The sequence below is a fragment of the Chiroxiphia lanceolata genome, chromosome 6 (assembly GCF_009829145.1).
Source record: "Chiroxiphia lanceolata isolate bChiLan1 chromosome 6, bChiLan1.pri, whole genome shotgun sequence".
Taxonomy (NCBI): Eukaryota; Metazoa; Chordata; class Aves; order Passeriformes; family Pipridae; genus Chiroxiphia; species Chiroxiphia lanceolata.
The window spans coordinates 30,265,330-30,277,920 of record NC_045642.1 but is presented as its reverse complement, the minus strand read 5'-3'; the positions used below and the strand labels follow the sequence as shown (position 1 = coordinate 30,277,920).

At 43.7% G+C, this 12,591-nt stretch overlaps 1 protein-coding gene across 4 annotated transcripts in view; it reads left to right on the top strand.

Moving 5' to 3' along the window:
- GALNT16 (polypeptide N-acetylgalactosaminyltransferase 16) overlaps nt 1-12,591 on the top strand; it is a 75,778-nt gene that overhangs the window by 42,449 nt on the left and 20,738 nt on the right. For all 4 annotated transcript variants that reach the window (XM_032691776.1, XM_032691775.1, XM_032691774.1 and 1 more), the window contains 6 exons: nt 3,404-3,471; nt 5,957-6,022; nt 7,062-7,183; nt 9,268-9,355; nt 10,126-10,210; nt 11,215-11,318. In XM_032691776.1, the coding sequence (XP_032547667.1) occupies nt 3,404-3,471; nt 5,957-6,022; nt 7,062-7,183; nt 9,268-9,355; nt 10,126-10,210; nt 11,215-11,318 (533 nt within the window). The remainder of the gene's footprint in view (nt 1-3,403; nt 3,472-5,956; nt 6,023-7,061; nt 7,184-9,267; nt 9,356-10,125; nt 10,211-11,214; nt 11,319-12,591) is intronic.

The following is a 12,591-nucleotide window of genomic DNA, read 5'->3' as shown; positions in this document are numbered from 1 at the left end:
GCTTCCTGTTGCTTAATATCACTGTGGTCCTTCGCAGACTCACAGCCAGGTCATAAACCCAACAGAACAGAACAGCCCTGTTCCTTTGATAGTTGACTTATCCCAAAGTGCAAGGGATGCAATGTAATTACATAGTATTGGTGCATTGACTGTGTATGTGAATTGAGCAAAAATTATACTCACAGCAGTAATTCAGCCTGGCACATTCAGATGAGTTTTGCTGAAAGACAGGACCCTCAGGTTACAGAAGAGGCCCTGAAGAGCACTGTGAAGTCTTCAACTCCCTTTCTATAACATCAGTGTCAACCTGGAAATGGGACTTAGCTCTATGCCTCTTCTAACAGCGCAGCCATGACCTGAGCCTTTACCTTTGTGTATGGTTGTCAAACCTCCAGTGCCTCAAAGGCAAGGCTCCTAGCCAATGCTTGGTTGTGGGACACTCCAAATACTGTAGAGCTCAAGAAGAACTCAGCCGTCGGGATCCCTCACCAGATAGGGATAAATTATTGACACTTCTGACATGTGATTTAAGGAAGGAGTAAATCAGTCACATACACTGGCTGTAAACCATCTGGCAATGAAGAGTACAGCTGTAGCCAAAGGTCTGGGAGGAAATTCCATCCACTATACCATTCACAACAGAATACAGACAGTTCTTCACAACAGCACTCCCTCCAGTGGCAGCAGTATTGCAGGGTCCAATCTGAACAGATGGGTCATCCATTTTTCGAGGTCTTTGTTGGGATCTCTCTTCCTGGGTAGGACATAACTGTCACTCTCAAACCAGTTACTTACTTGGCATCCTGTTCTCTTTCTCATTTTCTGTGATTGATGTCTATGTGTGATTAGTCATTAAGCGATACCATCACCTCAGCTGCAGTGACCATTCCCACAGAAGGGAAAGTCAACTGCTTTGTTATCTGTTCCCTTTCTTTCCTTTTCTGATTTCAGTCACTATTGCAGGGACTGTTTGATTTTGGTGCAAATGTAAAAGTGAATGGTCAGGCTCTAAGTCAATGGACTCGAACAGCTGTCGGTGGTTCAGTGCCTATGCAGACAGCCTGTAAAAATTCTGATTAAAAGGATGCTATTGCAATGCTAGAGCGCTTGGTGTAGCATCTCATTACAATGACAATTGAGATGATGGCAAAAGAGGAGATCATTTTAGAGCAAACGGAAAAAAGATGCTCTTCTGCTAACATCTGGAATAAACAGGATTATCTGTGAGCTGATGGAGGATGGACAGATCAGCAGAGGAGAGAAAGTCATTGGCAATGCTGATGTGATGTCATGTCATGCAAGAGAGTAAGGACACTGATACAAAAAGAAGAAGGAAGCTGTGAGAAAAAACAAAGTAAGAAGGGAGTCCATGAGATGAAGGGAGAACAGTTGGTGTTTCTGCTGTAAAATGCAATTGTCATTTGAATTTTGGAATCCTAATAATGCATTTTTGTGCCTAGAAGTAATTGATTGTCATGCCAGTCTCTGCACCTCACTGAAGAGGAATACTAGGTTTATTGTGTTCCTTGCTAAAAAGACAAGCAAAACAAAGTGCAAAGAAGATTAATTACCTTTCCCAAGGATCCACAGCAAATTATTGTAGAGAGAAGAACTGGACATTGTACAATGAACTGTGAACTCCTCAAGGAGTATGTTCTCTCTACTGGGGAATCAGTGGACAGGCAAGGAAGAGAGAACAAAATGTTTGGGTTTGTTTCCCCAGATGTGTTGAGTTGAAAGACCTGAAACTTTTGAAGAAAATGTGAGCATTACCAGTAGCCAGGCTAGTGAGAGAATGTGTAGAATACTGGTTTACAGCCATTATACTGCAGGATGCAGTCTGTCTGGATTGTTTTGCATTGGGCTTGCACAAACAAGAATTTCAGTGCAGGGCAACCTTGTCTATAAAATATGCAGATGATGGCTGTGCTGGGAGAATCTGCGCTTAAAATGGCAAAGAGGAACATCCCCTCCACCTCCCACCCCACCATATGAGAGGATTCAGAGAGGTATGTGCCAAGTGAAGCAAATGAGATTCAGCTTTAAAAAATGCAAACTCAGTCATCTAGGGACATGTAAGCTCAAAATACAAATACTATGAGAGGCATATAAAGCAGCATAAATCTGAAATAGAGTGGGATATGATACTAAGCAGCAGAACAGTCAGAATTTTGCTGTGAGAAACAGCAGAAAACTCACAAACTGAAGAAACTTTGGCTCTGTATGCAAAGGCATTAGTGATGTTACTTAGCAAGATGATAATTTGTTTCTCTACTTCTTCATACCTGAGAGTATGGGATTAGTTTTGCTATCTGTTTTCTCTATAAAACAAAAAAGACCACAAAAGAGAAAAAAAGCCGGCAATCTTTCTGCAGAATTGCTCAAAATAGAAGAGCAGGTGTCACTGAAATGAGACAGGTTGCTAGCACTGGGAGAATAGTGTTTACCTCTGTTTTTGATACTAAAATTTGCATAACTGTCCTCTACACTGGGGTGCCTAAGCATTACTGAGCAATCTTGTTGAAGTTAATGAGGACCTGCCTGTTCATAGAGGCATTGGAGGAGGCTTGAAGGGGGAATACGCTGAGTGATAGTAGTAAAGCCAAGGGAGAGAGTTAAAGTTCATGGAAAATGAGTTCAAGCATTTTAAAGAAATGAGAGCGATTAAGAGGTCAGAACCAAACTGCTCAGACTCCAGGGTACTAGAGTTCTTCGACCTCTGAGGAGGACAGAAGCTTCTATCTCACCCTGTGTGTGAAAGCTCCTGTATCCTGCAGATGCAAACTCACTGCTGTCCTGAGGGTGTGGTGCGACCACCCAAGGAGAGAGAATGCTTTCAGCAAGTGTGGGGCTGGTTTGAAAGAAGTAACAAGCAAAAGAGGAAAAAAAAAATCCAAATCCAGAATATTGCCAAGGCAGTATTGGCAATATTTCTGTCCAAAGAAGGGAATTGGTGAGAAAGCTTGAGCAGGGCTCATCTGTGGCATTAAGATAGAGCTCCTTATGGGGGAAAGTGGCTGCTCTTTTCGCTCTCCAGCAATGGTGAACTTTGCCCAGAGCCTGGCAAATGGAAATGGCCATCAGGCTTTGCATTTCTCCTCTCTGTTAGGAGTCAGAGAGCATGCAGCAGCATCCTTTGCTGGCTGGCAAGTCCCCAGTCAGCTTCCTGTCTGTGGGTCCTTGTAAGGTACCACTGAGATGCCTCAGCTCTCTGCGATACTCCTGCTTGGAGTTTGGTTTCTATCAATGAATCCTGCTACAAGGGCAAGGTCACCACTTCCACTTTACTGGAGTTTGGTATTCCTGTTGTAATGCATAGCATAGCAGATTTCTATCAGTCTTAACATTGTTGTTATTATGGTAGCTCACAAAGTGTGTTTTTTTCCCCCCTGGGTTCTTGCAGTGTTCTGAACCGCACCCCTCCCAGTCTCATCCAGGAGATCATTTTGGTAGATGACTTCAGCTCAGACTGTAAGTATGGATTTGCACTGATTTCTTCCCTTCTATTTTCCTGCTTTTTGTTTTTGTATTTGTACTGAAAATCAAAATCAAGTGAGCTTTTTCCCTTCTGCTCTGCGGAAGGTTTTTGTCCTCCCTGAGCTCGTCCCCCTCTCTCACAGATCTCTTCTTGTCTGTATGCAAGAGAAAAAGAAAATAAAGGAAGTTTTTCTGTGTTTAAGGTCCATGCATGGCAGAGGCCAGAGCGTCTTCCTCTCTTTTTCTTTACATTGGGTCTTCCTTTTTTGTCAGCTTGGCAGTTTGGCCTAGGTTTCCAGAGATCTCTGTCTAGTTTCATTATGCACCATTTGGTGAGCTGATTAGCACAGATATATATGCAGCAATGCTGTACATGTGCAGAGTGGGTAATTACAGACCAAGAGAGAACAAGAGGATGCAGTGGAACCTACAGAAAATTGCTGCCTGTGGTCCTGCAGGCAGACCAGGGCAAGACTACCTGCCTGCCCTCATATGTTTAGGATCCCAGGTGTCCCTGTGGGAAGCTGTGGAAAGGTTAGTGCTTTGGGCAGCACCATACCTTCTTCGGCAGCTTGTCATAGGGATGGAGTGTCTACTGCATGAGTTCCACCAGATCTGCAGACTGGAGACTGTGTACTCTTTCCATCTGTACAGTTGCTCTTGCTCCTGGCTGTTGTGTAGTAGTGGTGAGGTGGTGGGGATAGAAGCCTTCTTGCTTCTCCCATGATGTGTACTAGATTCAAGGACAATCTAGTTATGTACCATTTATAATAATTGATAATTACTCCTTCAGAACACTTTACAGATAGCTGCGAATGCCCACCTTGGCCTGCTGAGGTAAGGAAGCAATGCTCTTTTGATTTTGCAGCTAAATACTTTGGCTAAATACTTTTTGGCTTCGGCCAAAAAAAATTTTTAAAGGTGGATGCTGAGATGAGGAATTTAAGTTTCTGAGGGCCTTACAGTGTGATTTGAATAAGTACTGAGCTGTGCCCAGCTGTAGAAGCTCGATGTTTCTGAGTACTTCCAACAAACAATCCTAAGTGTCCTACACTCAGCACCTAAAAATTCAGTTCTCAATGGGCAAAGTGTGCCAGATCAAAACTGATATATTTCTGGTACCCGTTCTGCACAGGGCTCATCCAAAAAATTGCGTTTAGGCTCCTAGCTAAATAGAAAGATTTTAACAAAGCTTCATCCTATGACAGCTCTCATTTTGTCACTGGTAACTGGATATTTATGGATATAGCCACTCCCCCGAGACACCTCCATGGAGGTACTTTAGCGCATGTTTGAGGTCTGACACTTTGCTTTAATACCCACCTCAGTTTCTCCAAAGATATTGAGAGTCTGTCTTCTCTTGCAAGTAGCTGCAGGCAGAGTGATGTGCTCCGCTCCTGCAGAGTGAACGAGTTAATAAGGATTCTCATACCTGAAGTTGTGACTTGGCCACGATGAGATCATTGCCTTCCCTTGTAGCAGAGGTCCAGCAAAATCGTGATACTCTGTAATTCAGAGCACCTGCCACTTCCCTTGGATAGTGCAGCAGCTGCTAAAGTGCCCACATTAGAGCAGAATTTCAGATTGCATGTGTCCTTGAGAATGGAAATGCTTGTACAGGAACATGCTAAAAGATGTACTTTGGCTAAGTGCATTCTCCCCAGAGTGCTCAGTCTGTGGGAGGATGACAGCGGGAAAGGGGGGCATGAGACATGAAAAGGAATGTGGAATAAATGTGGAAACTGGGGTGAACTTGGAGCAAGAAAAAAGAGCAAGTTAGAAATTGTTATGACCTCTACTAGGGCAGGAATAGAGAGCAGATGGCAGAGAACTAACAACTCAGTGCTCATTGGTACAGCTGGGCTGGAGCAGGTAACTGTTCCTCTCTGTCATCTTCCCTGACTGATGTAAATAAGAGATGCCAAGAGCTTCTGGCAAGCTGCCAACAGAGCCCTCGATCAGGCATCCATGTGTTAATGTAATAGTGTCTCCAAGGAAATGGGTCACATCCCTTTGGTCTTTATTAAACAAAGTCAAGCAGAAAGTGCCCTGAGAACAAATGGCAGGAAATGCCCAGATGAGCCACTGAAGGCAAAGGGAGAGGATAAGATCACTTTATATGACAGAACTCTCTTATCCTTGTCACTCTGGTCATTTACATTCCCGGCTCCCTGTGTTCCCTCCGTTTCACCGGTGCCCAGTGCTACACTGCCAGCACATGCTCATTGTTCTTGGAGGCCTGGCTGCTCAGAGGATTGGGAAACATAGGCTCAGCTGTCTAAGGACAGCAAGCAGGCAGTGCTCTTCTGTGTACTCTTTAGACAACAGGATTAAGGCCATCAGGCTGATTAATGTGATGCTAAATGAAAGTAGAATTTCCCCTCCCATGGAGAAGCAGGAGAACAGCTAATTGGGGCTCTCTGTTGAAGGCAAATAATTCATGCATGTGTGCCAAATGTGTTTTTTTGCCTTCCCTAAGCTGAGGACTGCCAGCTCCTTACCAAGATCCCAAAGGTCAAGTGTCTACGAAACACACGTCGAGAAGGTGAGTGTGAAAAGCTTTGTACATACAAAGATTTTGCATATTTTCCCACATGACCCTGTTTGCCTGACAGCTGCTTACATATTATTTCTTATAGTTGCAGTTTGTTTTGGTATTCTAGTTTGGAGGCTCTGTGGAGGAAGAATGTGGCTTATCAACTCTCAGGCTTCAGGGCTCTCATTTCACACTTTAAATAATGAGAAGTGGAGTCCAGAGACCTGGCTAGAACAAAGACCACGTTTTAAGATCTTTAGGAATAAACATGTAGGTGTAAGTCCTGTCCTTTTAAACTCAAAGTGCAAGATAACAAGCCATGTAGGGATGTGGGAGAATAAAAAACAATCATATATCTATCATAAGGAGATACAATTACGGAAAGCTTTTTCTCATACATCTCCTGCATGCATAAATGGTAACTCTGACTTTCCCAGCTGCTCTTTAGTTTGACTCACATGTGCTGGTTTATTTCTAAAGCTGTCAGCGAACAGCAGGCCTGGAGTGAGGATCTAGAAGGAGAGACGGGAACCACTGTTTAGTTCACAAAGAGTGTTCCCACATAGTGGGATGGTCTGTAAGGAAGTAAGGAGACATCTGAGAGCCAGGCTGATATCTCTGACTGCAGGGCAGAATAAAGGACAAATGGGAATAAAGCAGATAAGCAGTAAGAAAGGCAGAAAGAGAAAGTAGAATTTGGTCATGGGGAATTGGTAAGAGAGGGAGCAGGGTGCTGAATGGAAGAGACAGCAAGCAGGCAGCAGCAAGGTATCTGTAGGGACAGCTGGAAGAGAAGGAGCCAGATGAAAGTTCTGTGTCATGGAGAGAAGCGATAGGAGAAGTCATTCTTGGTGTGCTGGGGGGGCTCAGCTGACTGCCCCCAGAGGATGCCCTGCTAAAACTGCTCTCTGTTCCTGATGGAGATGTGATATAGGAGATTCACCTGCTCTTCCCTTGTAATGGCCACACAAAGTATTTATTCTGAAGGAGGCTCAACTATTTCCCTTCCTAACCTTCCTGCTCCTTTGCTGTCCTTTCCTCACTGTAGGGCTGATTCGCTCTCGGGTGCGAGGAGCTGAAGTGGCTACTGCTGACATTCTTACCTTCTTGGACAGTCACTGTGAAGTCAACAGTGAGTGGCTGCAGCCAATGCTTCAGAGAGTGAAAGAGGTGAGGACCACGTCCCCCTCTGGGATGGATGGTGCTTGCCTGACTTGTGCTGGTGGATCCTCTGCCCTCACATGCCATCAGCAGTGCTGGTGAGGACAAAGTCTGCCAAGGCAGGCAGGCTGTTACAGAGGAAAGTACAGCCTGAGCTAGATGGGCAAGAGATCCCTAATGGGCTTCTACGTTCTGATAGTGTGCCAAGGCAGGAGGTGCAGAGTGATGGGATGCAAAGGTGAACTCTGGAACCATCAACTTGTATCTCATGTGTCCTGCAGGCATCGTGCTTCCTAGTCCTGTTCACTTGTACATAGGACACCCACTTTGACAGCATACACTCTGCAACTTTTCCCATGGTTTCCACCTCCCTTCTTGTTGCTGGACCCTCTCCTCTGCCTTGTCACTGCCACAATTTTCCTTCCATTAATGTTCCTACTGAGCCGCCAACATACACAGTGTGTGTGCAGCAGCTTCCTAGCACAGAAGACCTGCCTGCGAGTTCAGGGATGTCCTTTTGATGGTTCACTTGGCAAAAGATAGATGTGAGGCTGGAAGAGTGAAAATGAGGCGTAAATATTAGCAGCTGTCACCCTGACTGCCCTGGAGAGCTGGAGGGAGAGACATACAGCTCTACTGTAAGAGAAGGCAGGGGAGAGGTGATGGGAAAAGTCAAGCCATGGTTGCAAGTGCCTGTAACTGATCCCCTCTGAAAGGCAGATACCATGGAGTAATGAGCCCCAGGAGAAGGGATGGAGACTTTAATGATGCTTTTTGTCCATGTCTGATTGGCTTAATATGAAGGAGCAGAAGAAGGTGAAACTTCAGGATTGATAACTAAAAAAGCTTCTGCTTTTTATTCCTGTTCAATAAATTCTCTGTCTCTGAAGCCCATAAATGTTTACTTTACTATTGGTCTTTAAGTTAAGCTGCAGCAGCAGCATATGGGTCCCTAAGCAGAAAGAACCTAACTAGTTTCTTCAGTGGAGAATCTAAATTGCAAAATCTTGGGTGCTGACTCTAATATACTAATTTTTTTAGTGAGCAGATTTCAAATCAGCCTATTTCTGACATACTTCCTACATTTCTGATGTGCACCCTAGTTCAGATTTCAGTCTTTCCCTACCCTGTCCTGGCATTGACTGGTGGAGTAGAGGCTGGTGCACCAGGCTACCAGGTGCGTGCTGAGGGGTTCAGGCTGGGCAAACACACTCTTGCTGGGCAACCATCACAGCACAGAAGGGAATAAACATGAATGATAACTCTCGCATAGGATGCCCCATCCTGAACGAGTGTGCAACATCAGGAGGAACTACTGCAAGGCACCAAATGAAGGTTTGATAGGAAAGGCATGGATGTTGGCAGCTCTTTGATAACAAGGTGCTGTTTGTGGCATTGGCAGCTCTGTTTCATCTTATGGGGTAGCTGTCACAAGACTGTCTTTAATGCTCTGTGCTATGATGTTGAAAAACTATTCAACTTCTACTTACTAAAAGGATTGCAAAGGAAAACTGTAAATATCTATACCCCTCAATGGCGATAAAGTACTCACAATATCTTAATATTGTAATTTATATAATGTATTATATGTATTATAATGTTTACAATATGATTTTTAAGTGTAGGGTCTTGATTCATAGTATTTCTTATGAAGATACTTTATTAGGGGTTTGATAATTTCTAAACTGAGTTATTTCTATAATGAGTTAATTCAAGGATGGCTTCATCTGCTGTCGGTAGATTTCAAAAGCAAGCACAAAACTTTTGGGACCGTGATTCAAGCCCTGTGGCTTGGGCAGGAAGTAAATAGCTGTTTTTTAGCAGCACTGCTGGGTATTGGAGTCTGACTCCATTTCCCACATCCATGGAGTGCAACTGGCTACTACCCACTGTCTCCACGTTTGGATGTAGTGGCCACAGTTCCCTTGTGCAGCCACCAGAACCGTACTGGAGAAACCAGACAAAGTTTCTGGAGAAAACAAACATGTGCAGCTTAGTGTGGCACATTTTGTGTTTTCTGATCTCTGGCAGCTTTGCCAGACATTCAAGAAAAGCCTGATTCCTTTTTTTCTCCCTTGCTCTCTCTCCCTCAGGATTATACCCGAGTGGTGAGTCCAATTATTGATGTTATCAGCCTGGATAATTTTGCCTACCTGGCAGCATCAGCCGATTTGAGGGGAGGTGGGTATAATGAATGACTTGTGTAAGTTAGGCCTGAGGGATGGTGCATGAAAAATAAGTTACGTTCTCTTCAGCTTTCCAAGAAAAGTGATGATCTTTCCTGATGGGAAAGATCTGTCTTTTCTCTGTCCTTTTTTCTCTGCAACTTGCAAAGTCTTTTGCAGAGTTAGAACAAAACTAGTGTTTTCCGCTTGAGCTTGCATCAATGTCATAACATTTTGCAATTTCAGGACTTAGTTAATTGATTAGATGTCTCACTATGCCATCCCTATGCTACATGTACATTGGAGTCTTGACAGGCACTTCCAGTTGCTGCTTTGATCTGCCAGACTATCTCATGGCATCTTCTTCAAAGGGTTTTCACCTCTGCCCTGCAGCTGAACCCCCTGCAGCTGTTCCTGTAGTCACCTCAGTGCCTGATGCCCTTCTACCTGTTCTGTGGCTGGGGTTCATTTCTGCCCTGCTTGCAGCCAAGGGCTACCTCTTCTCTGGCTACCCTCAGCAATGATATGAAGTTAGTGCTGTCCAAAATACAATCACGTTTCACACTGACAACACTCTCCTGAAGATGTGGAATTAAATTGAGGAGAGGTCTGTAATGCCAAGGGGTGACGGTGCCAAGACAGAAGCTGGTAACATCTATATTAGGATAGACTATTGCCATTTTGGGTAGACTGTGAGGGTGGTCAGGGAAGGAACAAAGGGATAGCTTGTGATGTAAAGGTAGAGACTATCACTGAAGCTATTTGACGTGTCTTTTTCCTTCTCAGGGTTTGACTGGAGCCTTCACTTTAAGTGGGAGCAGATTCCTATAGAGCAGAAAATGTCCAGAACAGACCCAACTCAGTCTATAAGGTAACTGTCTCTGATGGACAGGGTATAGTCCTCCAAATGCCTTTACCAAGCCTTCACCTGTATGGCAAGGAGGGTACAGAGACTGCCTTGCTGAGGACAAAATGCCAGAGAGTTCACTTGATGATGACAAACTCTTCATGTTATTTTTTGAATGCATTGAGGTCAATACCCTCTGAATATTGTAAGAACAGGAATGTTATACTGTCATGCATGCCACCTCTACAAGCCACCTCTTCTTCTATATGTTTGTTCTTGTGGTCTCCCTCACTCAACACACTGAATGCCTCAGAAATCCCTTTGGGATTTTTTAGTTACCTCTGCCTTTCAAGTGAAAACTTAAGGAATGAAGCAGATAAACAGTCATCCAGCGGGTGTAAAGCAGATTGGAAAACTGAATCTTACTTGATAATGTGGTCACAGAATTACTTTCGCCTCCTAAATCTGCATGTCGATGGACAGATGACACAGTTGTTGCCAGCCTCACTGCAGTGTACATGGCTCTGAAACATGTAGAATGTAACAAATCCTGATATGAAAAGTCACGATGCTTGTCCGTATAGGCAGAAAGCTCCCTATTTGTAATATAAAAGTATCGTTTAACTGCTCTGTGTGATTTGTGAGCCTCTGTTTTGCACGCCAGAGGCAACCAGCTTGGTAACAGCAGAGCAATAAACGCAACAGCCTGTGACACTGTGTCTAATTGGTGAACACAATCATCAGACAGTGCCTCTGTCATTCCTTCATACTGTGAATATTTGTATAAATGCAAAAGACACAGCATTACTCCTGTAGTCCTTGCAGGACCATCTAACAAAGGCAGGAGAATGATCTAGTGAGGGGGATCTCAGAAACCTGCTGCAGGTTCACTTCCCAACTCTCCTCTTTTTCTCTTTTACATGAGGTAAAATTTGTCAGGCCTAGATAAATTGTCTGCCCTCTAAAATTAAGCTTGTGGTGCTACATATACTTGTGATTATTTTGTGGGCTTCTGTTTTCTCTTCCAGAACCCCTGTTATAGCAGGAGGCATCTTTGTGATTGACAAGTCCTGGTTTAACCACCTGGGAAAATATGATACTCAAATGGACATCTGGGGAGGAGAAAATTTTGGTAAGTGTAGGGAATGGCACACTAATGCAGAACCTCTTCCCAGTCTTCATCACTTACCAGAATTCTTCTTCTGAGAGATCTGATCTGTATGTCAGTGTAAGGTTAGGGACATGGCCAGGTAATCCCCATGGTGGTCAGAGCTATTATTGCTGTCAGCATAAAGTGGAGACATTCTGCAATCAGGGCTACACTCCCTTACAGGCATATGTGCTATTACACAGGTGCTTCCACAGTACAAGAAAGAAGAAGGAACCTCCTGAAATTTAAATGGTTGCTTCTTTTTGGAGAATATTCCCCCAGTTCTTCACATGACAGTCTGTGTTGCTCCAGCTCTGAAGTGGACAGCCACTCCCACAGTCTCTTATACCTGTTCCTCTCTCGTAGATAAGTCTGAGTTGGTCTCCCAGTTTGACAGGTCAAAAAGATATTTTTCCTAATAAAACAAATGTCTTTGTAAACGAAATTTGATTACAAATAGATTCAGAATGCAAACATTTAGAAGCAGACTAGGGCATCACAAACATGTAAAGCATTCAGAGGCCCATGTAGTCTGTCCACTGTAGTGCTGTTATAGGACATAGTGCTTAAACCCATGTCCTTGCACTTAATGGTGGCACAGATATTCCAGGAATCTCTCTTTGATCTGTGTGAAGGGGTGCTGCAGTGTCACCAGATGTTCGTGACAAACGCAAGAAGATGCAAAGAGAGGTTCATGGAGACCTCAAGTATTTGGGGCATTCATTTAGAAATGGTGCAGGTGAAGCTGAAGAGATAAAAGCCTTATGCTGTCTTGCACTAACTTAAGTAGATTTTTCTGTAGCTAACACTGCTAAAGAAAATTCTATTTCTACAGCTTGCATAAATGTCACAGATTTGTAAATAAAACCCTTTAAAGAAGAATTTGTATGGTGTTTTCTAGCACCTGGAGAACCAACTAGGAAGAACAAACTAGTCAGGAAGAGGAAACTTGTTTCTCTGAACACAGCTGGGAGAACTGCTTGTTTCTGAAATGCTTTCTGAAACCAGGAAATAATATTTTGGGCTGATAGTAGAATATCAAAGTACCACATTTTAAAAGCAAAATATCTAATAATAAGTGTCCTCTGTTTTCTCAGGTCTTGCTTCAGTTTTATGATATTCATTATATTAAAAAGAGATATTACATGGGGCTGGCATTGGGATCTCAGCAGTGCTAGTAGCATCAGCTAAGCACTGTGCCAGGAAGCCTTTACCCAGGCATGAAGATCCCCTCTCCTTTGTCCCTTGGACTACT